Genomic DNA, 25,482 nt, shown 5'->3' with positions numbered 1-25,482 from the left:
CTCAGACCGGTCTTGTGCTTTCCGCATTCACCGCGATCCCGCGATCTTAACCGGGTCGTCGCTCCATCTTGTTGGAGGCCTACCGACACCTCGTCTCCCGGTTCGCGGACGCCATTCGAAAACCTTCTGACCCTATCGGCCATCAGTTCTGCGAGCAATGTGCCCTGCCCACTGCCACTTCAGTTTCGCAATTCTCCGGTTATGTAACCTTAGTTTTACTGCGGATATCATCATTTCGGATTCTATCCCGCAGAGAAACCCCGTGCATAGCCCTCTGAGTGACTTTGAGCTTCCTCATGAGGCCCATCGTTAGCGACCACGTCTCAGATCCGTAAGTCATCACGGCAACACACATTGGTCAAAGACTTTTGACTTCAAACACTGCGATAATTTGGAAGAAAAGACACTGCAAAGCTTCCGAACGCTGCCAGCAGAGTCTGATTCGACGAGTGATCTCTTTTCGAAATTGGATCTACCTATCTGGACCGTTTGTCTTAGGTATACATAGTCGTCAACAAGTTCGAGGCGCAGAGCATCCGACTATTACGGGAGTTGGCACAACATGGACATTAGACGTTGCGTGACACGTCTTGTCTATGTTATTTCAGGCAACTCGGTCGGAAACTCTGCTGAGGTCGGCGAGCATAGCACTGAAGTCCTCCATGGTCTCTCAGCCATGACTACAATATCGTCGGCGAATCGAAGGTGAGTAAAGTACTCGCCATTAATGTTGATGCCTTGTCCTTCCCAGTTCAGAATCTTAAAAGCATTCTCCAGTGCAGCAGTGAACAGTTTTGGAGAGATCACATATCCTTGTCTGACTCCCCGCTGCAGAGGAATAGGCGTCGTGCTTTAGTCGGGTAGTCGGATGGACATCACTATTCGTTTTCGTACAGACACTTCAACACTTCGATGTACCGGTAGTCAACTTGGCACCGCTGGAGAGCCTGCAGCACAGCCCAAGTCTCGATCGAATCGAAGGCTTTCTCTAGTTTATAAATGCAAGGCAAAGGGGGAGGTTATACTCTTCGGTCTTCTGTAAAACCTGACGCAACGCATGTATATGGTCTACAGTACTATAGCCTTTTCAGATGCCGTTCTTTTTGACATGATTAAATTTTAATTAATTTTTTCAGCTCTTTCACTTTAATGAACAATAATAGTAGGCATTATATTTACACACTATTTTTTTCACAAAAACACCGCTTTGATAGATACAAAATGCAAAAATCTAGAACTAAAATAATACGAATAAAATAAAATAAACAGGTTCCGAGACGCTTACAGGCATCGGTTGCGACTTGCGCCCAAATCAGCTGGTTAACAAAGCGTCACGGAAATCCCTGAACTTGTGATCGGCTTGGCCGACTAGTCGGCCGATTAGTCGGCTTCTTTACAACCGACTAATCGGCTAGTCGGCTAGTCGGCCAAAGTCATGATCGGCACATCTCTAATTTTTTTACTTAACTTTCGAAGTGAATATCTCCGAAAATATTTTGAAATATCTATCCAACGATACCCATAGACACACACAGACAGACAAACCATAGGATGTATTTATTTTCCGTTGACCTATTTAGAACTATGAAATTTGGTCTGAATACTCATAACTATACCTATAAATTTGTACGGAACCCTCGGTGCGCGAGGCCGACACGCACTTGGCCGGTTTTATTTTTACATTCATCTGACGACCAGATGGCCTAGTGGTTAGAGAACCTGACTACGAACGAAGCTTGAGGTCCCGGGTTCGATTCCCGTGTCGGGGCAGATATTTGTATGAAAAATACGAATGTTTGGTCTCGGGTCTTGGGTGTTTAATATGTATTAAGTATGTGTCTATCTATATAATTATATTTATTCGTTGCTTAGTACCCATAACACAAGCTTTGCTAAGCTTACTTTGGGACTAGGTCAATTGGTGTGAATTGTCCCGTGATATTTATTTATTTATCTAATCAACTCATTTAGAATTTAGAACATTCTTGAGTACGAACTGTCCGAAGTACCTAATTGGGATTTCGGTTATTCTCCAGAGAGTAGACAGACATTTTCTATACAGAACTAAAAAGTATGCATGTCAAAATTGTCAAACCCTATTAAATATATACCTATACGTAGAGGCAATAAGATGACGTGAAATTGTTGAGTTAGTCCAAACAACCTAGCAGCTAGAGCTAAATATAACTCAATCAATAAAAACGGCGACGTTGCCAGCTCGCCCAAACAACTCTCTACTCACACCAACAACAAAACGTATGAACTCAAAACACCAAAAAGCAAAACAAAACTCAAGCTCGACTACAATAAAGTTGATTTCAGAACGGCATTTTGTGTGGCTTAGTATTTTTTGTTTCGTTGGTAGGACGTAAACAAAGTCGTGTTTGCGTTTAAATTTTAACTTTTACCAGTAAGTTTAGAGTGTATTTTGCATTGGTTTTGCGTTTAGTATTTAAATATGGCGTGATTCAGGGTGGCAACGTGAAAATAATCAAGTAGATAGCAAGCGATAATGCATTTTAGGAAATCTTTTTGCATTGTGATAAGGTTGTATTTTGCGTACCGCGGCCGGTTTAAAAAATGGTTTGAATACAAGCTTTATACCGTTGCCAAAGTCGTTTTTGGATGAAATTGACTAATTTAGTTGGTGAATATTGTTAATGATGAGAGATGACGAGTTAGTTGAGCGCAAAGTTAAATTTGTAGCGGCACGAAAACAATGTTGACGTTAAAGTACTATTTAGGCCTTAGGTTATGCTAATTTAAACAAATGGCCTAGGTGTTTATTAGGATTGCTCCCGGGAATCCCGGACTGAAATTCCCGGAATTCCGGGAAATTTCGTCGCCCTCAGTACCGGGAAACGAAACTCATTTCCCGGGAATTCCGTACTACAAAAATATATGATGATGATGATGATGTGATCCTGTTATCCCTCACTAGGCTAGCTCGTATCGTCGGTCTATCCTAGCTCGTAGAAGAGTTTTCCATTTGGCTCGATCTTGCGCGGCTTCTTCCAGCTCTTCCCAGCCGAGACCAATTGAGCCAGCCTCTTCTCAACTGATAGCCTCCACGTGGTCCGAGGACGTCCTGGCCGTCTTCTGCCAGTAGATTGCCAACGGAGACTTTGGGCAGGTGATCATTCGACCTCGAAGCGTGTGTCCAATCCATCGCCATTCCCTTGTCATAACTTCTCGGCTTACTGGCTTCTGGTCAGTCATTTGCCACAGTCTGCATTGAGATAGTCGAGCCCAAAAAATTCAAGGATACGCCTCAGGCATTGTTAACAAACACCTGCAAACGATCGGTGATATCCTTCCTTACGAACCATGTCTCGCATCCGTACAATAGGACTGACTTGACGTTGGAGTTAAACACTCTGATCTTAGTGCGTCGAGTTATTACGGTGGATGTCCACACAGGTTTGAGTTGCGCGTACGCCGCCCGCGCCTTGTTGATGCGCGCCTCAACATCGCTATCCGTTCCCCGGTCGGGTCGACCCACTTCCTAGGTATGCGAATTGGCCAACTTGCTCCACGGCCCCGCCGTTAATGTATATCGGCACCGCATCCGAGGTGTTAAGCCGCATGTGTCCTTCGTTCTCACAGTTTATGCGCAAGCCTTCTCTTGCAGCGTATTCGGAGAGGTCGTTGGTCTTGGATTGCATACGCTCTCGTGATGTGCGAATAACAAAGATCATCTGCGAAGTCTATGTCTTTCGAGGCCCCCCTCATCTACCCAGGCAATCCTCTCCTCTCTTGACTTGTTACCTTGCACATCACGTCATCCAAGACAATGAGGAAAAGCAATGGCGACAACAAACAACCCTGCTTCACACCCCGCCGTGACCGGTACCTGGTCTGACAATTGTCCCTTATGCATGACTCGGCAAGAGGAGCCCGTATAAAGATTTTGGATAATTTTTATGATTTTAACTGGTATACCCCTTCTTTTTAGCGCATGCCAAATACTTGTCCACTTACCCTGTCGAACGCCTTTTCGAAGTCTACGAACAAAGTGAAAAGTTCACTACGCATTTCATTGCACTGCTCCAAAAATCATGCGTAAAACGTTGATTTTGATCAATGCAAGACCGCCCTGCTCTAAATCCACCCTGTTCGCCCCTCAGCGTACAATCGACAGCACTCGTCATTCTGTGTAGCAGTATCTTGCAGAGAACCTTGGAGACCATAGGCAGTAGGTTTATCCCTCTCCAATTTGAGTACTGAAACAAGTCCCCTTTTTTGGACAGCTTAATTAGTGTGCCTTCTTTCCAATGTTAATACAAAAATATATAATAATTTTAATATTTTTAACCTTTATCAAGCTGTAAGTGCTGTAAATCCACACGATGTTTTTTGGATTTGAGGCGAGAGATATTTAACATCTTTTCGTCGCCCCTTGTGTGCAGATGAATACTCCGTTCGGTGTCCGAAAGTCTTTTACCCAATATTAGTGCGAAATATATTTTCGAACAGGGTAGGAACCAGAACGCAGCCCTGACGCACCACCTCTGCGAACATCAAACGGCTCCGATGTTGTTCCGTTGTAATCTACAACGCCCTTTATGCCTTCGTGAAATGACTTTACCACCAGGCTTAGAAGTTTTGGCGACACCCAATGCTCTCGAGCGCAGAATAAACCTTCCCTGCTTACTGTATCGAACGCTTTGAGGTCAACGAAAGCGACGTAGAGAGGGGTGTTCTGCTCCCTACACTTCTCCTGTAACTGAAGAAGTATAATGATCATATCTACTTGGATCGCTGGAGCGAATACCACACTGCGCCTCAGGATAGATGCGCTCTGCAAGCTTTTGGATTTTACACAAAACTACTCGACCAAAAAGTTTACCAACTATGCTTAAAAGGCAATACCGCGGTAGCAGTTGCAGTCGCCGCGGTCATCTTTCCTTTTGTATAAGGTGACGGAGTTAGCGTCGCATATGTCCTGAGGTACTTCCTTCCCCAGCATTAACACAGAAGATTGTGCATGATTGGTCTGATGCAATGGAGTTTAATTACTCCGCTTGGGTGCGTCACCGCCAGGACTCTTTCCGCACTTGAGCTGATTGACAGTAGCTCTATAGACGGCAGGTCGTCTAACTCTGTCCATTGTCCAGTTTGAGCATGCTTTGCACTGCTTCCTGATGCAGGAATACAGGCTGAGAGAAGAGATCTACATAATGCTCGACCCAGCGGTCCCGTGTTTTTGACTGTCTGTAATAACAGAGCCATCCGCGTCTTTAAGAGGGCTGTCGTTTAATGACCAAAGCCAAGCCAAGACCCGCTTGATACCTTCATAAACACCGCTAATATTTCCCTTATCTGCACAAAATTGAATGGTGCGACCGAGATTAGACCAGTACTGGTATTGGCAAAGTACCGCACACTTCGCTGGAGGACTGCTTGCTATTGCGAAGCGCTATTCCGGTATCGGGATTGGTTGGGATGCATAAGTAAGGTCGCGCTTTGAGTCAAGCAAGGGTTGAAGATGCTCAATAATTGAATTACAGAGGAGGAATTTCAGTGATTCATATTTTATTTATTAAACTTCTATAAAACTATTTCCTACGTTTTATTGAACGCATAACAAGCATTTAACACATTTTTCCTCTAGTACCGAAAGTATCGAATTTCCCGGTATTTCCCGGTACTGGAGTAATACCGAATACCGGTATCCATAGCCTACTTAGGTTTAGTAATTTAAACAAATGGCCTAGGTGTTTATACTAAAATGTGACCATTCAGGTAGGTACTTAAAGTGAAAAACTGACAAGTAGTTTTATTCTACTATAAGCTGTTATATATACCTAAGAATATATAGTGCCACGAAAGTTGAAGTGAATGATACACACACAGCTACATGAAGAACTATTTCTTGCATAAAAGGAGAATGACTGAAATGAATGAGTGAATGTCAAAATCCCGCTGTCATTACATAGCATGTTCTTAGTGTGTGTGACCTCAACTCTGGTGGCACTACCTCAGATCATCATATAATTCTACGCATGCTACATTATGAGCTAACTTAGGGTTTTAAAAACAACTGATTTGATCGTATCAGGCAGGTGGCATGAACTGTTCCCAGTACCTAGGACTAGGAGCTTTACACGCCATGGAATTGCTCACAGATCTAGATTTCCTCTGAGTAAGTACCAATCAATGTAATTTATATCCATATCTATTAATGACAAAGCACAGCATGACAACGCCATCTGTTGAATGTAGGAGATAACTGAGTGCGACGACGGCGCGCAAACTTGGCGACCGACAGATTAAAAAAAACGGCAACGGTTTTTACTCTAGGTATCGTTATAACGGTAGTTTATAAACTCGCACCGCACGGCAGTTCAAACGATTAAATATTGTTGAATATTACTAAGAAGTATTGTATACCTACCAGTCAAAACAAAAAAAAACATACTTTTTTTTTATTATTCGACTGGATGACAAACGAGCAAGTGGGTCTCCTGATGGTAAGAGATCACCACCGCCCATAGACAACTGCAACACCAGGGTATTGCAGATGCGTTGCCAACCTAGAGGCCTAAGATGGAATACCTCAAGTGCCAGTTATTTCACCGCTGCTTCACGGCAGGATTAGCGAGCAAGATGGTGGTAGCAATCCGGGCGGACCTTGCACAAGGTCCTACCACCTTCATACAACATACAGACTAATTGAGACTTGAGGTTGTAAATAAAGGGCAACTTGAGTTTCGTCGGCAAAAAATTAAATTAATAAAACCATGTTGTTTGTTGTTTTAAGTCGACTTACATTTAAGTACAACAATATTCGTTTGACCAATGAAAGTATATTTTGTAGGTACTTACCTAAGCAAAGCAAGCTGTTTAGTATAAATTGCGCCTTCGTACAAATTTCACTCACTTTTTTTAATAAATGGTTTTTCATTAATAATTAAAATCTAAGTCGCACAGTATACGGAACGCCAGCTGTCAAATTGTTAGAATTATGACATTAATGACATGACTGATCTAATCATACGATAAGTTTATATAAGATTATAATGAAGAAAGATGAAATAACAATTAATACTTACTACTTGCACCATCAGCGTGCTCGGTAAAGCGCGACATTTCCTTCCAAATTTCGTTCCAAACTTTACAGTGCACCCGTTTCATATGCGCCTTGAGGTTCGCAATTGTAGTTTTATAGGACAAAACCTTGTCGCAATAATTGCACGTAGCCATTCTTGTGTCATCGTCCATTTTAAAATACTTCCAAAGAACAGAGTTCATTTCGCGAACCATATTCAAAACTTAACGTTTAACCTCAAACAACGCACGAAATAACGCAACGCGTTTTCGCCACGAAGACGTTACTAGAACTAGTTACAACGATTCCTCAGAAAATAATGTCAAACTTAAAACGTTTTCGCCTTCAAACCCAACGTAAACTTTATCACTTACCACTTTAAGTTAAAATTGGCTTGCAGCCTTTTTTAAACGTTTGTGGCGGGATTCAGAACTATTTTGTTTGGGGAGACATGTCTTCAAACGTGAGTGAGATGAGAATGAACATTGTAGTACCGATGTGTATCGCTAGATGGCGCTTAAGTTAATATTGCATATTGGAGGGCGCTACGTCGATATAGTAAAATACTTTAGAAACTTTACATATGTAGAGGAGTCTACTAGAAAATCTACCGAATAAGGAATATGCATAGAACTCTCTTAAATAATTTAACACAATAAGCTGAAATATAAATCGAATTTACAATACAATAACTCTTTATTGCACACCAACGCATAGCAAGCAGTAAACACTTGTATATGCATAGAGATTTTTTAAGATAAGCAATAGGCGGCCTTATCGCGTGAAAGCGATCATTTCCAGACAACCTTTACAATGGACAGAAGTATTGAATACATACATTTTAGCAGGTGGTGCAATTTATAGTAGATTAGAGTAATATCAAGAATACATAAAACTGATTGATACAATACACATACACAATATATCTAAACAGATAGATAGGTAGATACATAACAAATTACTATGCTCATTGCTGGAAACGCATCGATATTTCTCACGATATATTTGTTGTATTACGCCAATCTACCCTCATGTGTTTTTGTGTACTTTTAGTTTCATATACCTTGTTTTTAACGTACAATATAGTTAAAGTATCCCTCCCTTTTTGTTTATTTATATCAAGCTTAAAAATGTATTTCTCTGTAAGCGATTTTGTAAAAATCTTTTGAGAAATAAATATCTTAAACCATAAACAAATAATACATAAATAAGCTAACTATAACATTCATACGCAAGATGACAGATAGTGTTCCCTAAGGACCCTAAGCATAGACTTAAAGATAGGCAAAATATCGCGATAGCTAGCAACCTGTCACTATTGTACCGTTTTTGTCAAAACTTAAAACCTAAAATTGCTAAAAGTGGCTCCGAAGCGGTAACGTTTCGTGTGCTCTGCCTACCCCATTTGGGAATACAGGCGTGATTTTTATGTATGTATGTATGTATCGCGATAGCGTTAAGGCCTCAGCATCGAGAGGTTTATTCGATAATCACTGTAGCTTGCGATTGGCTCATTTAGTTAAACTACTCTGCCGTGTCATGACAAAACACTGTAACTAAAAAAAAAATATTTTTACAGATGTCGCAAAAAACTGTTTTGTTTTCTTCTTTAATTGGCCACAAACCCGTCAATATTCATCCGATTTTAATTAAATTTGGATAAATTATAAATAATACTAGCTTTTACCCGCGGCTCCGCCCGCTGTTCCCTCGGGAACTGTGCATTTTATGCCAAATGCCTATCTCTATGCCAAAAATCACGTCGATCCGTCGCTCCGTTACGGCGTAAAAGACGGACGAACATACAAACACCCTTTGGCATTTATAATATTAGTATGGATGCTACTAATTGTGTGTAAAGAAACATAACATAAGATTTATACTTTTTTTCATACATTTTCAACCAAAAACACGTTAAAAATGAAGAAATTCCGTTTTACATTGAACAAAGACTTAAAAAATTAAAACCAAATTTATCGTGTGATTATTACGACAAAACACGTGTTTTGTACAGTACTGTACTTAGGGCATGGATACCGGTATTCGGTATTACCGAAAAACCGGGATACCGGTAATTTTTTCCCCTCTTTTAATACCGGTATTAAATATCTACAAAACCGGTTTTTTCGGTATTTTGACTTGTGCTTAAAATAGTAATAGTCGACTTTAATTTCAAACAAGAAAGCACTTTTAATAACTTGTCTTCAGACTTATGGCTTTTGAAGTTACTTACCTCTTAATCTACTTTCAAATTTCAAATTTACCGCGCACAAGTTTGCTTTGCTTATTTGTAGTGTAAGCTTTCTCGAAGTTGGACCTACCTAACTGGACCGTTTGTCCCAGGTATACATAGTCGTCAACAACTTCGAGCGCACAACATGGACATTAGTTAGACATGACTTTCGTCTTGCCGATGTTCATTTTTAGGCCAACTCGGTCGGAAACTGCTGAGGTCGGCGAGCATAGCACTGAAGTCTTCCATGGTCTCAGCCATGACTACAATATCGTCGGCGAATCGAAGGCGAGTGAAGTACCCGCCATTAATGTTGATGCCTCGTCCTTTCCAGTCCAGAACCTTAAAAGCATCGTCCAATGAAACGGTGAACAGTTTCGGAGCGATCACATCTCCTTGTCTGACTCCCCGCTGCAGAGCTGCAGAGGAATAGGCTTCGTGCTCTGGTCATGTAATCGGACGGACATAGTGGCGTTTTTTGTACAGACACTAGACACTTCAACACTTCGATATACCGGTAGTCAACTGCACCGCTGGAGAGCCTGCATCACAGCCCAAGTCTCGATCGAATCGAAGGCTTTCTCGTAGTCCACAAATGAAAGGCAAAGGGGGAAGTTATACCCTTCGGTCTTCTGTATAACCTGCCGCAACGTACATGTGGTCTACGGTACTATAGGTTTTCGGAAGCCGGCTTGTTCGGGAGGCTGGAAATCGTCAAACCTGCTTGCGAGACGATTTGTGATGACCCTGAAAAACAGCTTGTAAACATGGCTCAGAAGTGAGATGGGTCTATAATTCTTCAGCAAGGTGTTATCACCTTTTTTGAAGCTGAGCACCACCACTGTCTTCTGTTCCATGCTTTCGGTGTTCCCCCTTGGTGGAGGACGGAACTAAACGGCGTCTTAAAGTCCTTAAGGACTGGTTTACCACCCGCCTTCAAGAGTTCGGCTGTAATTTCATCGTCACCCGGGGCTTTGTTATTCTTAAGCTATTTGAGGGCCATACTAATCTCGTACAGGCTGACGTCTGGGATGTCTTCGTGATAGTGTAGGGTTAATCTAGCCCTCGGGTCTTTAGCTAGATTTTCGACGGGTGTTCGGGTTGTCGTGTCGCTATCCATAAAACCTCTCGTTTTCCCCCAACAGCTCAGGTTTGGGTGAAATGATTCTGCCGTCGTCGGTCTTCAACTTCATTAACCGGCTTTGACTTACAGACAGATCTCTGGTAAACACCTTAGAGCCTCTGATACGCTCAATAGCCTCTTCAGTGCTATTTATTAGTATTAAATCGGGCGCTTCAGAGATTTTGAGATCTGCCTATTGAACTGCTGATAGCGACAATTAAGCGTCACCAGAAGACTGTAGCAGCATCTCACGCCTCACCTGCATGAGCCTAAGGCCAGAGCGCGAGAGCTTATTGGTTCTAGTACGGCGGGTTTTGAAGAAGTTAGATCCGATCGTATGGACAGCTTCCACAAACCCGTCGTTGTAATCGTCCACGTCGCTATATATCTAGGCATTCGAAATGGTTTTGAAGTTTGAGCTGAAAGCTCTCGGGGTTTTGGAGCTGAGCTGGTTCCGGGCGGAGCGTAGATTTCATCAGTCTGAGCCTCGTACAAGCGAAAGAAATTATGCGAAAATTTGGTTGGGAACTAATAATCGGTGAAACAATTTTCACCGAAGAATTAGAGAATCCAATTCCATATTATATAAGTATTAGTTAACAATTAACAACTTAGGTTTTTATTTTAATACTTGCTCATTAAAGGGAAGTTTATTCAATCTTGCTTTTCATGTATATTGGTTATATTTCAACGAAACAACAGACTTATACAGAAAGAAAGAAAAATAAAGAGAAAATATGGAAAATACCGAAAAATTACCGAAATACCGGATACCGGTTTTCAAAATTTGAATACCGGAATAATACCGGTATTGCCATCAAGCCCAATACCGCATAGCCCTAACTGTACTGGTTGACGAAAAAGTGAGTTTTGTTTTGGAAAAACACGGTATCTGGAGGAGATAGTGATAAGTCGAAACAGGATCCTAGGTTTTAAGAGTTAGGGGCTGTTTCACCATTCATTGATTAGTGTTAACTGATGGTTAAATGTGATGCCGTCTCTATTTTTTTTTTGTTCGAATAGACGGAGACGGCATCACATTTGACCGTCAGTTAACACTAATCAATGGATGGTGAAACAGCCCCTTAGTGTAAATTTCAATGTAGTTTTCAATGTTATTGGTAGAAGTAAGGTAAGTATGTATATCGTCACTACTTTAAAGAAAACTCTTACCTCAAATAGATATTTTTTTTGAGTGAACTTTACATCAAGGCTCAATTTTGTTGACATATTGATTTTAGATACGAGATTTTTTCAAAGCAGTGACGATATATAGATTAGGGTCTTAAAAGCTAATTTAAAGCCGCGTATCCACTAGAGGCAGCCTCGGGCCGAGCGGCTACCTCGCTCCGAGGCCGCGCAAGTGGAGACGCTGCCAAAGGCACGGCTCAGACTGAGGCTCCTTTGAGCACGGCCAAAAAACCGACAAAATATGGCTCGGCTCGCGGTGCTCGGACTGAGGCTGCTCTAATGGATACGCGGCTGGACAGTGTTACCACAAAACACTGTAACTTAAGTTACAGCATGACGCGGCAGCACTCGCGAACGAGATGCAAATGTCAAAGTTGTTAATCGGACCTCACAATCACAGGGACCCTCATTAAACAGAGGGCCTGCTCCGAAATTCGAGAATCGAAGTTCGTATCGTACTGTCCCTCTCGTTTCCGTATTAAATAGTATGTGTTTGAGGGACCGAACGACACAAACTTCGATTTTCGAATTTCGGAGTAGCAACGCAGGTACTTACCCTCGTCCTGCTCCAAATAATACTCGGTTTCGTCTCCCCCCAACATTTGCTCGTACAACTCATTGTGCATCAGCCGAAGGTGGGTCTTTAAGTTGGCTATGGTGGTTTTGTACGAGCAATCCTTTTGGCACGCGAGGCAGGTCGCACGCTTGTCGCCGCCATCTATTGGCTGGAAAAAAAAACTACTGTAACCTGCCTACAATAAATCAAGATATACAAGAACTCAGTTAAGAACTACAAGAAGTATACAAATGTCATGCGATCTTATGGTATATGGCAATGCCAACTTTGACCGAAGAAACAGCTAGAGACATGTATTATTATGTTGCTGGTCAATATTTAACTTATGTTTTATTTTCTTATATTTTTTTAAATGAACATTAAACATTAAAATGAGAAAAAAAAACGGAATCCTTATAGTTTTGCCATCTGTCTGTCTGGGGTCTATATTGGAATCCCTAATATATTTTGCCTAATTGTATGTTCCCTAATAACTTTGGTCAATGATCTTTTGCCATAACAACGTATTCCCTGATGTAAGTGCCATAACTTTTTTTACCCTAATATTGTATGTCCTAATACTTATGTGCACTATCGTCTTTAGTACTAATGTTCATATGTCCTAATAGTTATATATCCTAATAGTGAATGCCATAATCATGGGTCTATATTGGAATCCCTAATTTATTTTGTCCTTATTGTATTTTTCCTAATAACTTTGGTCATAATGATCTCTTGCCATAACGACGTTTGCCCTAAACACTATTTGTCATAAAATATACTTAACGTTTACTCTAAGATTTAATACTAGTAGCAGTTCGATTCCTTTGGGGACTCAGTTCTAACCTAACTTAACATATTTTTCTGGAAGCAGTTCGTTTCTGTTGGGGACGCAGTTCTAACCTAACCTAACCTACTTTTCTGGTAGCAGTTTGCTTTCGTTGGGGACGCAGTTCTAACCTAACCTAACCTACTTTTCTGGTAGCAGTTCGTTTCCGTTGGGGACGCAGTTCGGGTGCCATTCGCGATCCATAACATCGTATGTCCTAATGTAATGTTTGTCCTAATCATCATTTCCCATAACGTTTGTTTTTTTTTCTGAAACCGTAAATATTTCAGAAATTTTGAAGTGGTCATTCTGTAGAACTCTATAGGTTAGGATAGGTTTATTTTATAACAACCCTGAAAAAATTACGGTTTCAGAGAAAAAAGCGTCAAATGATGATTAGGACGAACATTACATTAGGACATAAGATGTTATGTGTTATAATATTAGTACAGAACAAATTAGGTATTTTGGCATTAGGTCATGTTATATTATGGCTAAAGTAATTAGGTATTTTGGCATTAGGTCATGTTATATTATGGCTAAAGTAATTAGGTATTTTGAGCATTAGGTAATGTAATATTATGGTTTATGACTCTTAGGACATAAGAAACATTAAGTATGGCTTATAATCTTTATGACTAATGAACGATATGTCAAGAGCGTTTAGGACAAAATTGGTATGGCACTTGACTTTAGGACATGCGACGGTATGGATCGGGACCGAGACTCGTCTGTCTGTGTATATGTCCGTCCAACCGCGGCATTTTTCAGACCACCAGTGCTAGATGGCTGTAATTTTGCACGAATATAAAAAAAATAATGTTTTTGGGGTACCTCCAACAGATGTTAGTGGGTGTTTTTTTTCTCGTCTAACCCTATTGTGTGGTATCGTTGGATTAGATCCTTTAAAATCATTGCGGGGTTACCTGATCAATTTTTTGCTCCAATGATCTGTTTTTAAAATATTCAACGTTAAAGTTAAACTTCAATTTTTTATTAAAATCGAGCTAACTCGATGGTTTGAAATTTTTTAACAAACTATCATAATGGTAGTGAGTAGGTATATAAAATTTACAAGAATAACTATAATGGCTAAGTTTGCTTGACAACTATAGTTTAAGCGTAAATAACAGCTCAAGGTATAAAATATTACCTTATCTTGGAAACTTCCGTACCAAAATACAAAATCCTTAGAAAAAGTTACTTATTTTTTCGTAACGGCTACGAAACCCAATCTTGGGCGTCCGGCACGCTCTAAGCCGGTTTTTTTCAAAGAATGTAATGTTCAAAGATTTCTTACTTTGAAGTACAGCCAAACTCCACTAGAATCACTCCTCCTGTCAGTCCTTCTGTCAGTCCTTGCTGACTCCGGTAAACTCATAAAGACATCTTTATGTTTAAACTTCAAATGCAACTTTAGGTTATGAGAAGTCCCCTTGTACTTATAAATATTATTACACAATTTACACTCCGCCTCTTTATTCACTGGATCGACTTTGTCAAAAAACGTCCATACAATACCGCGTCTATTATTTTCACTCATCTTTAAATAACAAGTTATTTTTAACGATAATATTCGTTAACTAACGAGATATTTTCACGGACGCGCTTACGCCAATATGGCGGACTGACAACTGACGCTGACGTTAAAATGTCACGCGCTTGGCATTTGACAGGCGTTTAATGCATGGGTTCAGACCCTTTGCTTTTTTCTTATAGTCTAAGATCCGAACTTGAAAAGATCTTCACCGGTATGATAATAGAATGAAATGTATTTTATAATAAATTTAGTATTTTAGAAAATATATTAGAAATGGATTTGCTAAAAAAATCCTGGACAGGCTATTTTTAATTATTAAAAAAAAAAGATTTTTAATAAATTTTTGTTGCATCATCGAGATTATAAGACAATTTTACATTAACTTAACTTAAAATTGTATATCAACGTAAGCGCCATTTTATTGTGAACACGTTGATATAGGGTTGTCTGCATTTAATTAAAAATCATTAAAAATAAAATAAAAAAACTGCCCGTCCAGGATTTTTTAGCAAAATCATTTCTAATACGTTTTCTAAAATACTAAATTTATTATAAAAATACATTTCATTCTATTATCAGACCGGTGAAGATCTTTTCAAGTTCGGATCTTCTACAAGTAGAAAATTTTAAAAAACAACAACTAATACGAAAACGAAAATCCGCAGCTGCTCCACTGCAGCGATGCCAACACTGATATATAAACTGTGTCGGAAATCGTCTCCTAGTGAAAAAAATACTAGATTGTATATAACAAGAGCATAAAACGAGCCATATTACCCAAGACGTTCATATAGCCACCCGAGCAGCAGGGCTACTACGAAACTCGAAACACGAAGTTCGTGTCGTGCGGTCCCTCTGACACTTATACTGGTTAATACGAGAGCGAGAGGGACCACACGATACGAACTTCGAGTTTCGTAGTAGCCCTGCAGGTACGGCGAGTGTTTAACACTGCTTTTCACTTCGATTGCGAAGACATTAAATAGCAACAGTGGAAACAATGATATTATAACGGATAACTCACGTCTTAAACCGAGTTTAGCTCGACATGTTGTAGTGTGCGTGTTGCGGCGGCAGCCGCCGAGTCGCGTGCTCCTGAGAGGAAGGGCTACGAAATAGCCCGAAACATGTCGAGCTAAGCTCGGTTTAAGACGTGAGTTATCCGTTATAATATCATTTAATATGAGTCTCGCGGTAGTTTCATGTTCAAAAAAAGTGGAAACAATGATTCACTTTCTATGTACCTTTTATTTTTTATGCATTAATATAATAATTCAATTTTTTTAATGTTACTGATTTATTATAAGTAATTGATTTAATTTCATTGTTTTTTTAGTTTTAAGTATATAAATAAAAAATATTTAAAAAAATATATGGAAACTTTTTTTTTTTGTTTCCGTCGACACCTGATTACCTTGGTCTTAAGTTGGTCTTAGACGAAGATTTTTTTTTATGCACTAGGGCCTAGGGCATAAAAAGTCATTTTATGTCGCCTAGACCGGGAAACAATAATGTACATAAGAATGTACAACTCGGAATGTGCGTGCAATAATGCACGACGTTTGAATCCAATCGATTCGAATAACCATAGATTTGTGTAAGGTTGTTTTAGGTCCAATCGGTCCAATGAGGGCTATCGTTTTTTGTCTCACTAGATGGCGCACTGTTGCGTGAGGTTTTCAAGTATGGCTTTCAAAGTCTGTTATTACGGGCGTTAAAACAAAGTTTAGATTAAAATCATATTTAATACACCTTAAAACCGTACCATAAAAATATCGAGCATGCCACAGTGTTGCATAGTCCCCGTTTTGTTCGGAAAAAAGGGAGGACAAAGGTTTCCGAAAGACATAACTGTCTCAAAACACAGACATTTATTGCCCCAGAACGCATATTTGCCATAATTAATTTCAGATATTGCAAAATATTCACAAAATTATTCTAATTATAAATAAACCCGCGTAGCTCACCCAAAAACTATGAGATTTGACATTTCGGAGACCGCACGCTACACTAGCGCCTCTAGTGGCGAATTCATACGCGATAGCCCTCATAGTGACCAAAATTCTAAAGGCCGAGAAGCGTCCGGCGAAGCGCCAGGACCAAATTTAGTTATTTTCTGCTAAATTTATTTAATTCGATATACACACCAAAACAAGGGTCGGTATTTGAACCAAAAATAGGTCCAATAGGTAACAAGCATGCCTTTGTGTTATTTCAGACATCCAACTACCTACATAACCAAATTTCATGACTCTAATCCACGGTGTTATTTCGAGATTTTATTCCCTATCCCGTGGGAATATCGGAATAAAAAGTAGCCTATGTGTTATTTCAGAGGTCCAGCTACCTCATACTAAATTTCATGCTCAAAGCCCAGCGGTTGTTATTTTCAAGATTTTATCCCTAGTTATCCGTGGGAATATCGGTCAAAAAGTCACCTTATGTTTTATTCCAGACGTCCAACTACTTACATACAAATTTCATGACTCTAAGCCTAGCGGTTGTTATTTCGAGATTTTTATCCCTTATCCCGTGGGAATATCGGGATAAAAAAATTCCTATGTTTTAATCCAGGTTATAACTAACTTTTCCGCCAAATTTCATCAAATACGTCCAGCCGTTTTTTAAGCGTGAAAAAGTAACAAACATCTCACTCACTCACTCATCACAAACTTTCACATTTAATAATATAGTAGGATTTGCATTTCGGATATAAAATGTAAAATATATTTTTTGAGAAAAAAATCTTACTATAATATAAGATAGTATCATATTAATTAATATTATATTACTAGCTTTTACCCGCGGCTTCGCACGCTACCTAACTATTCGGTCTGGTAGTTGCAATTGAAATTTTCGGATTTTACAAAATGTATATCGTGGTCTTCATTGAGGTTGTGTTGCGAATAACTGTACACAAATTCAAGACTAAACCCATGTGCTAAAATTTCAAATTTTTCCCTATCCAAATTCAAATTCTTCATTTATTCATAAATAGGCCGCAATGGGCACTTATACACGTCATTTTTTAAATACAGCACTTTCGGAAAATCATCATTGCCAAGAAGAATGCGCCGCAAGAAGATGGCAGAAAGTCATTTTTTCAAATAAATATAAAGTCAAATAAATACTAAAAACTACAGTTAAGTATCAATTAAAGAAAAAAATACAAAATATAATACAATAATTACACGATGTATGGGGTCCCTTAGTTACAAAATATCCCGTAGGAATATCGGGATAAAAAGTCAGCGTATGTGTTATTCCAGATGTCCGGCTACCTACATACCAAATTTCATGACTCTAAGCCCAGCGGTTATTATTTTCGTGATTTTATCCCTATCCCGTGGGAATATCGGAATAAAAGTAGCCTATGTGTTATTCCAGAGGTCCAGCTACCTACATACCAAATTTCATGGCTCTAAGCCCAGTGGTTGTTATTTCGAGATTTTATCCCTAGTTATCTCGTAGGAATATCGAGTCAAAAAGTAACTTAAGTGTTATTCCAGATGTCCAGTTACCTACATACCAAATTTCATGACTCTATCCCAGCGGTTTATTATTTCAAGATTTTTATCCCTATCCCGTGGGAATATCGGAATAAATAGTAGCCTATGTGTTATTTCAGAGGTTCAGCTACCTACACCCTAAATTTCATGCTCTAAGCCCAGCGGTTGTTATTTCAAGATTTTATCCTTAGGTATCCCGTGGGAATATCGAGTCAAAAAGTTGCCTTTGTGTTATTTCAGACATCCAACTACCTACATACCAAATTTCATGACTCTAAATCCAGCGGTTGTTATTTCGAGATTTTATCCCTATCCCGTGGGAATATCGGATAAAAAGTAGCCTATGTGTTATTCCAGAGGTCCAGCTACCTACATACTAAATTTCACTGCTCAAAGCCCAGCGGTTGTTATTTCAAGATTTTATCCCTAGTTATCCCGTGGGAATATCGGGTCAAAAAGTCACCTATGTTTTATTCCAGACGTCCAACTACTTACATACCAAATTTCATGACTCTAGCCTAGCGGTTGTTATTTCGAGATTTTATCCCTATCCGTGGGAATATCGGATAAAAAGTATCCTATGTTTTAATCCAGGTTAAAACTAACTTTCCGCCAATTTCATCCAAATCCGTCCAGCCGTTTAAGCTGTGAAAAAAGTAACAAACATACTCACTCACTCACTCACTCCACAAACTTACATTATATAATATAGTAGGATTATTATTTATTATATTACCTATATCCTACTAATATTGTAAACGCGAAGTTTGTATGAATGGATGTTTGTTTGGATGTATGTTCGTTACTCTTTCACGCAAAAAATACTGAACGGATTTCCATTAAATTTGGCATACTGGTAATATATACCCTGGATTAACATATAGGCTGCTTTTTAATCCCGATATTCCCACGGGATAGGGATAAAATCTTGAAATAACAACCGCTGGGCTTAGTCATTTTTGGCATATAGGTAGCTGGACTTCTAGAATACTTAATTAGAATAGGTTACTTTTTTTCCATGGGATAGGGATAAAATCTTTGTACAGCAATTAAATTATACATCAATACAAAGTATATTATAAATGAAACGGATACAAAATTCAGATCTATTGTCAAGAAGACATTAATATCAAAGGCGTATTATAAAGTTAATGATTATATCATGGACAGGGATATTTGGAAATAATTCCGATCCGCATTAGCGATCCCTTCAAATAGCGAACCTACCTACTGTGTTAAAAATAAAGTTGTGTTAAATACTTGTGATGTATACACATATCATTTAATAATATTGTAAATCTGTTTAAAAAAATATATATACCTTGTTGAGTTTCTTGCCGGATTCTTCTCAACAGAGGTTTTTTCCGAACCGATTGTAGATTTTTTTTGACATTCACAAGTGCTTGTTATAGCCTAAATTGAATAAAGATGTTTTGACTTTGACTTTGAAAAAATACTACAATCACATCAAAAATACTGACTCCACAGCAAATAAACTAGAGTATTACTATTATTATTAATAGTACTACGAACGGAGCGAGGAGCGTTAGGTACACTTGCGAAGACCTTTGTTCTGATTTAAATATATTGCATAAAACACATTAAGTACTAGATTTAATCTAAAAATCTCAACCTAATACCTAACCTAATATTTAAAAAAAATCAATTTTGCAGGACCCAGCGGCCCGATAGAGCGGAACTGGTATTAAATAAAAAAACTGTAATTATTAGTCTACTGAGTTTTACTGTGACGATCACAATGTTAAATCTATATAAATAAAAATGAATCGTAAAATTTGTTGCTAAGGACAAAACTCGGGAACGACTGGTCCGATTTCGCTAATTCTTTTTTTGTTGTGTTCGTTACTGTCAGGAGAAGGTTTTTATGGAAGAAAATACAGTAAAAATACAACGGGGCGAAGCCGCGGGCAACAGCTAGTAAGAAATAAAAATGGTCATGCAATAAAATGGTGGCAAATTTCACATCGTGTATCGGATCCGAATCGATCGTGCTCTTGATTCTTAGGAAAAACCAATTTTTATCCAAAATTGTAAAAAAATAGGGTAGGTACACTTTTTTTGTGAAAATGCCCAAAAACGTAATTCCTTTTTATTCAGATTCAATGCGCCAAAAATAAAAAAATACGTGATCTAAAAATGCATGTGCTATATTAAATGACTTAAAATATACAAAAAAATGCATGGTAATAGCAAAACTGCTTTATTCATGTTTTTTTTTAAAACAAACTGAAATTATGGATTCTGAAAAATATGACACATTATTAGCCTAAATAATAATATCTATAATAGTCGAATATACATTAATCCGACTAAAATTATTCTAAAACGTATTACTATGAGACTGTACCATTATGCTAATATAAATTATGCGAAATGAGTTATGTCAAATTAAAATATCGTCGCTGGAAAGCAGAAATGCTGTAACCCTTAAAATTGGAACTTTACACTAACACTGAAGCCAATAAATTAAAAAAATCGTATCTTCTAAACGGTACAAAGGTTTTTAACCCCCTTTAGAAATTACACTAAAATGAACGCCGCCTTTCAACCAGCAGTCGTGATTTTGATGCAAACTGTATTTTACGGGTTACAGCATTTTTTCACTTTTTTATATCCCAGAAGAACGCTGTAACCCATCAGCCAAACAGTATGGAGGCAAGTCAGTGAGGGAAATTTGAAGGTGGTTTAAATTGCTGTACATAAGCTTGAAACTATTTTAACGATAGGAATAACCTTTAAAAAAAAAAATCACATTTTTAAGTATCATCAAATAATTTAAAAAAAATATAGAGTTTTATTTACCTCCAAATTGGGATGTCCCAATTTTTGACAACATACTCGTATACTAAATCGAAAACCATTTGGAGAAATAGGCTTTGTGAAGCGTTTTCAAAAATCAGATTCCAAAAATGTGATAAACTGAATTAAATAAACAAAATTTAAGTAATGACCCTCATTTGACCCCTGCAGTGTCTCGTCACAAAGGCAGTTATAAAGAAGGTCTACACTCTTAAGCAAATTGACAATTTGAAATAATCCTGTCCTGCTTATAATAGCAAAGAGTGACAAAGATAGAACTTTAATCACATGATGCGCACCCGGCCTTAAACAGTTGTCATTTATCGTTAAGTCCGAAATGTATACGAGTATTTCCAATGTATTTTTACAAATTAAATTATTAAATTACTACATTACAAGTAAATACAAAAGAATTTAAATATCAGACTTTAATCAAAGAATATCTATTAACTATCACACCATTAAATAAACAGGAATAATCGAAGCTAAAAGAAAATAGATAAATAAAACTGTTTGTCACGGTTCATTTAGGACCCTAAGCCGTGCTTGTATTATTGTCACATTGTAATGCCACAGATTATGTTATGTACGACCTGAGTTTTTCTGGGCAATGGAACGTGGCTGTCTCAATGTGACGTCATCCAGCGAATTTCGTAAAAAAATATAAAAAAATAAATACTCATCCAAATTCAAAATCAATGAAAACGGTATCTTAAAATATCCTATTCTTTCCAAAAATAAAATAAAAACTATAGGCTGTTTTTTGGTGCATCCCAATTACGACAGTCCGGTCGTTTACGGGTTGTTCCATAGTCCAGAATAAAAAACATTTATTAAAAAATAATTTGTTATTATTATTATTCCCCTTAATGGCGGCCTTAAGGCTTGGGCCAATGTCAGTTACGATGACAACAGGGTTGCGGTTTATTCTGCAGCACGCACTCACAAACATCGCAAAAAAAAGGTTAAAAAAAATGTTTATTGCCAAAAAACTAACGGTTACTTAAGGTTTCTCGCCGTGTGAGTTCGTCTATGCTCAGCCAAATTATTTTTCAGAGAAAACCGTGACTTACAAACGTCGCAAGAAAAAGGTTTCTCGCCTGTGTGAGTTCGTCTATGCACTGCCAAATTATTTTTCAGAGAAAATCGCGACTTACAAACGTCACAAGAAAAAGGTTTCTCGCCTGTGTGAGTTCGTCTATGACTAGCCAAATTACTGCTATCAGAAAACCGCAACTTACAAACGTCGCAAGAAAAAGGTTTCTCACCTGTATTAGTTCGTCTATGCCTAGCCAAACTACTATCAGAAAACCTTGACTTACAAACGTCACAAGAAAAAGGTTTGTCGCCCGTGTGAGTTCGTCTATGCACAGCCAAATGGAATCTTTGCGAAAACCGCGACTTAAAAACGTCGCAAGAGAAAGGTTTCTCACCTGTGCGAGTTCGTCTATGCGAAGCCAAATTACTTCTGTCAGAAAACCGTGACCTACAAACGTCACAAGAAAAAGGTTTCTCGCATGCGTGAGTTCGTCTATGCAAAGCCAAACTACTTCTTTGAGAAAACCGCGACCGCAACTCACAAACATCGCAAAAAAAAGTTTATAAAAAAATGTTTATTGCCAAAAAACTAAAGGTTACTTAAGGTTTCTCGCCTGTGTGTGTTCGTCTATGCTCATCCAAATTACTTTTAAGAGAAAATTGCAACTTACAAACGTCGCAAGAAAAAGTTTTCTCGCCTGTGTGAGTTCGTTTATGCGCATCCAAAGTAATTTTTCGAGACAACCGCTACTCTCACACGTCGCAAGAAAAAGGTTTCTCGCCTGTGTGAGTTCGTCTATGCCTAGCCAAATTACAGCTATAAGAAAACCGCAACTTACAAACATCGCAAGAAAAAGGTTTCTCGCCTGTGTGAGTTCGTCTATGACTAGCCAAATTACTCCTATAAGAAAACCGCAACTTACAAACATCGCAAGAAAAAGGTTTCTCGCCTGTGTGAGTTCGCCTATGACTAGCCAATCTACTTCTGTAAACAAACAACGAGTCACAAACGTCGCAAGAAAAAGTTTTCTCGCCTGTGTGAGTTCGTCTATGCCTAGCCAAACTACTTTTTCGAGAAAACCGCGACTTACAAACGTCGCAAGAAAAAGGTTTCTCGCCTGTGTGAGTTTGTTTATGCCTAGCCAAAGTACTTGTTTGAGAAAACCGCGACTCACAAACGTCGCAAGAAAAAGGTTTCTCGCCTGTGTGAGTTCTTCTATGAACTGCTAAATTATATTTCATAGAAAATCGCGACTTACAAACGTCACAAGAAAAAGGTTTCTCGCCTGTGTGAGTTCGTCTATGACTAGCCAAATTACTGCTATCAGAAAACCGCAACTTACAAACATCGCAAGAAAAAGGTTTCTCGCCTGTATGAGTTCGTCTATGACTAGCCAATCTACTTCTGTGAGAAAACAACGAGTCACAAACGTCGCAAGAAAAAGTTTTCTCGCCTGAGTGAGTTCGTCTATGCTTAGCCAAACTACTTCTATGAGAAAACCTTGACTTACAAACGTCACAAGAAAAAGGTTTCTTGCCTGTATGAGTTCGTTTATGCGCAACTGGTTTCTCGTCTGTGTGAGAAAACACAACAGATTGATTCCGATACTGTGATTTGGAAATATTGTCAGAGCAAGTTGTTACTTGTGTGAAAATCCTCACATCATCGGACGAATATCGTAACAATGTTTCACTTCCTGTTTCTAAATGATGCGTAGCTAACTCTGCACAGATAGTAGATTCTTCTACTGAATGTGTACAATTATGATTTTTTAGACTTGATTTACAATAAAAGATCACGAGGCAAGTGTTGCATGTGGGCAAGTCTTCTATGAGGATGCGCTCAAGCCTCACAGAGCAGCTCCTAAGCTGGAACTGTTGGTCGTGGCTCATGTTGCAGCGAGGTCCCTCCCCGGGGCGGGTGTGGGTGCAGGCGCCGCCTTCTGGCTTCAGACTGCATGGACCCTCCAGTCTACAAAAAGCATCTGTAAAAAATACTTTAGTTATAGCTACATGTTAAATTTTATTAGAAGGGTTCCTATTATTTTTTACTCTCTTTACAGGTTATTACTTGTGTATGTTTGTATGCAATCACTTTAATGAAAAAAAATAGAGAAATAAATTACAATATCCAAATGTTATTTAACAAATGACACCCTTATTAAAGGATACAGACACATGTAGATCTATGCATGTGTGCGGAAATCTCAGTTAATTGTCTTATGAAGCACCTGGGAGAGAACACCCCGGAGCGTCACTCCACCTCATCATAGAGAATTCTTATACTGTTGTGTTGCATTACTTGCAAAGTCAGGTACTCCTGCTTGAATTTAAACTGCTTTTATTTTTATAATTACACATTTTTTACTTTCATTCCACTAAAAGCTTACTTTGCATTGAAAAAGCGACGTCTGGCTGCTGCACCGTTTCAGGTCCAATGACTACTTCGTCCTTGACCTCGTGTCCGAAGTACAAGCCTTCTGCCACGGCCGCCTCGCTCACGCCGCACTCGCCCTCTTCGGGCTCCTCCTTCACCGCCACAGGCTCGCACTCCGCAGTCGCGCTGTATGTCCACCGCGCCGACTGTTCCGCGTCGGAAGCACGGCGGCGGCAGGCGGCTGACTCCATGACCACGACACGGACTAACCAGGCTGCTCTGTGCTGGTTTAGCCAAAATATATTTTAACAACAAGCTCAAGAATCACATCGTCTGCAATAACACTGTTTACCAACTCTACAATACAAGTGCGTGGTGGCAAGATTATGATATATTCGTTGAATTCGTTGCGGCAAAACAATGCACGCATATTATCCTCAGATATAATATTGACATATGAACGAATTGCGGATAGGTAGGATGGGTACGGTGACACTTGCGTTTTTTCCATTCCACGCCATAAACGTTTGAGGCCAATAATTTATAAAAAAATATATACTTGAATCCCGAACGAATAAAAAAACACTAGCTTGAAAGACTTTGCAATAATAAACAAAAATCACAAATATTATATTATTTTGTTTTAAAGGAAAAAAAGAGAAATTTTAATCTCGCCGACATTCATCGCGTAAAACGGAACTCTATTTCAATAGAGCTTGACTTTGCTTATCGACCGAATCGATGCCACAGTCTTGTCAAATCGTTTGACTCGCATTTAGACTTTGCTATTAGTACGAGAGCGAAGGTCGTTAAATGCATCTTTGTATCGAGTGTTTCGTATTGGTTGATGTTTTGAACTGTTACTTTGTAATTCAATTTTTTTATTACGGTTTTTGTTAATTTTTTTAACCGTTATTACTTTTTATATAGTGCCAAATATGACCGCATGGTTTGTGAGATCCCAATAGACAAGCAAAAACACTTGGTACGCGGATGAAGCCGCAGGCAAAAACAAGTTAAAAATAAAAACTATCACTTATATAATCGATTACACACCTATAGCATATTCTCAATCGAGAGTCACAGTAAATCGATTCGAATTAACATTCTTACAACCCTTTAATTGCTTAATGACATGTGTCACTGTACCCATTCTATCCGAAAAATACTACTATAATTAAAAGCTCGTTGTCACTTTGACAACTAAACTAACTT

The 25,482-nt window shown here is 38.7% G+C and overlaps 1 protein-coding gene across 1 annotated transcript in view; it reads right to left on the bottom strand.

Moving 5' to 3' along the window:
• LOC141442568 (uncharacterized) overlaps positions 1-25,319 on the bottom strand; it is a 163,254-nt gene extending 137,935 nt beyond the window's left edge. Inside the window, exon 1 of the mRNA XM_074107584.1 lies at positions 24,281-25,319. Coding sequence (XP_073963685.1) covers positions 24,281-24,518 — 238 coding nt within the window. The 5' untranslated portion in view covers positions 24,519-25,319. The remainder of the gene's footprint in view (positions 1-24,280) is intronic.
• Positions 25,320-25,482: the final 163 nt, after the last annotated feature.

The sequence above is a fragment of the Choristoneura fumiferana genome, chromosome 26 (genome assembly GCF_025370935.1).
Source record: "Choristoneura fumiferana chromosome 26, NRCan_CFum_1, whole genome shotgun sequence".
NCBI classification, from domain to species: Eukaryota; Metazoa; Arthropoda; class Insecta; order Lepidoptera; family Tortricidae; genus Choristoneura; species Choristoneura fumiferana.
This window is presented reverse-complemented; position numbering and strand designations above follow the sequence as displayed.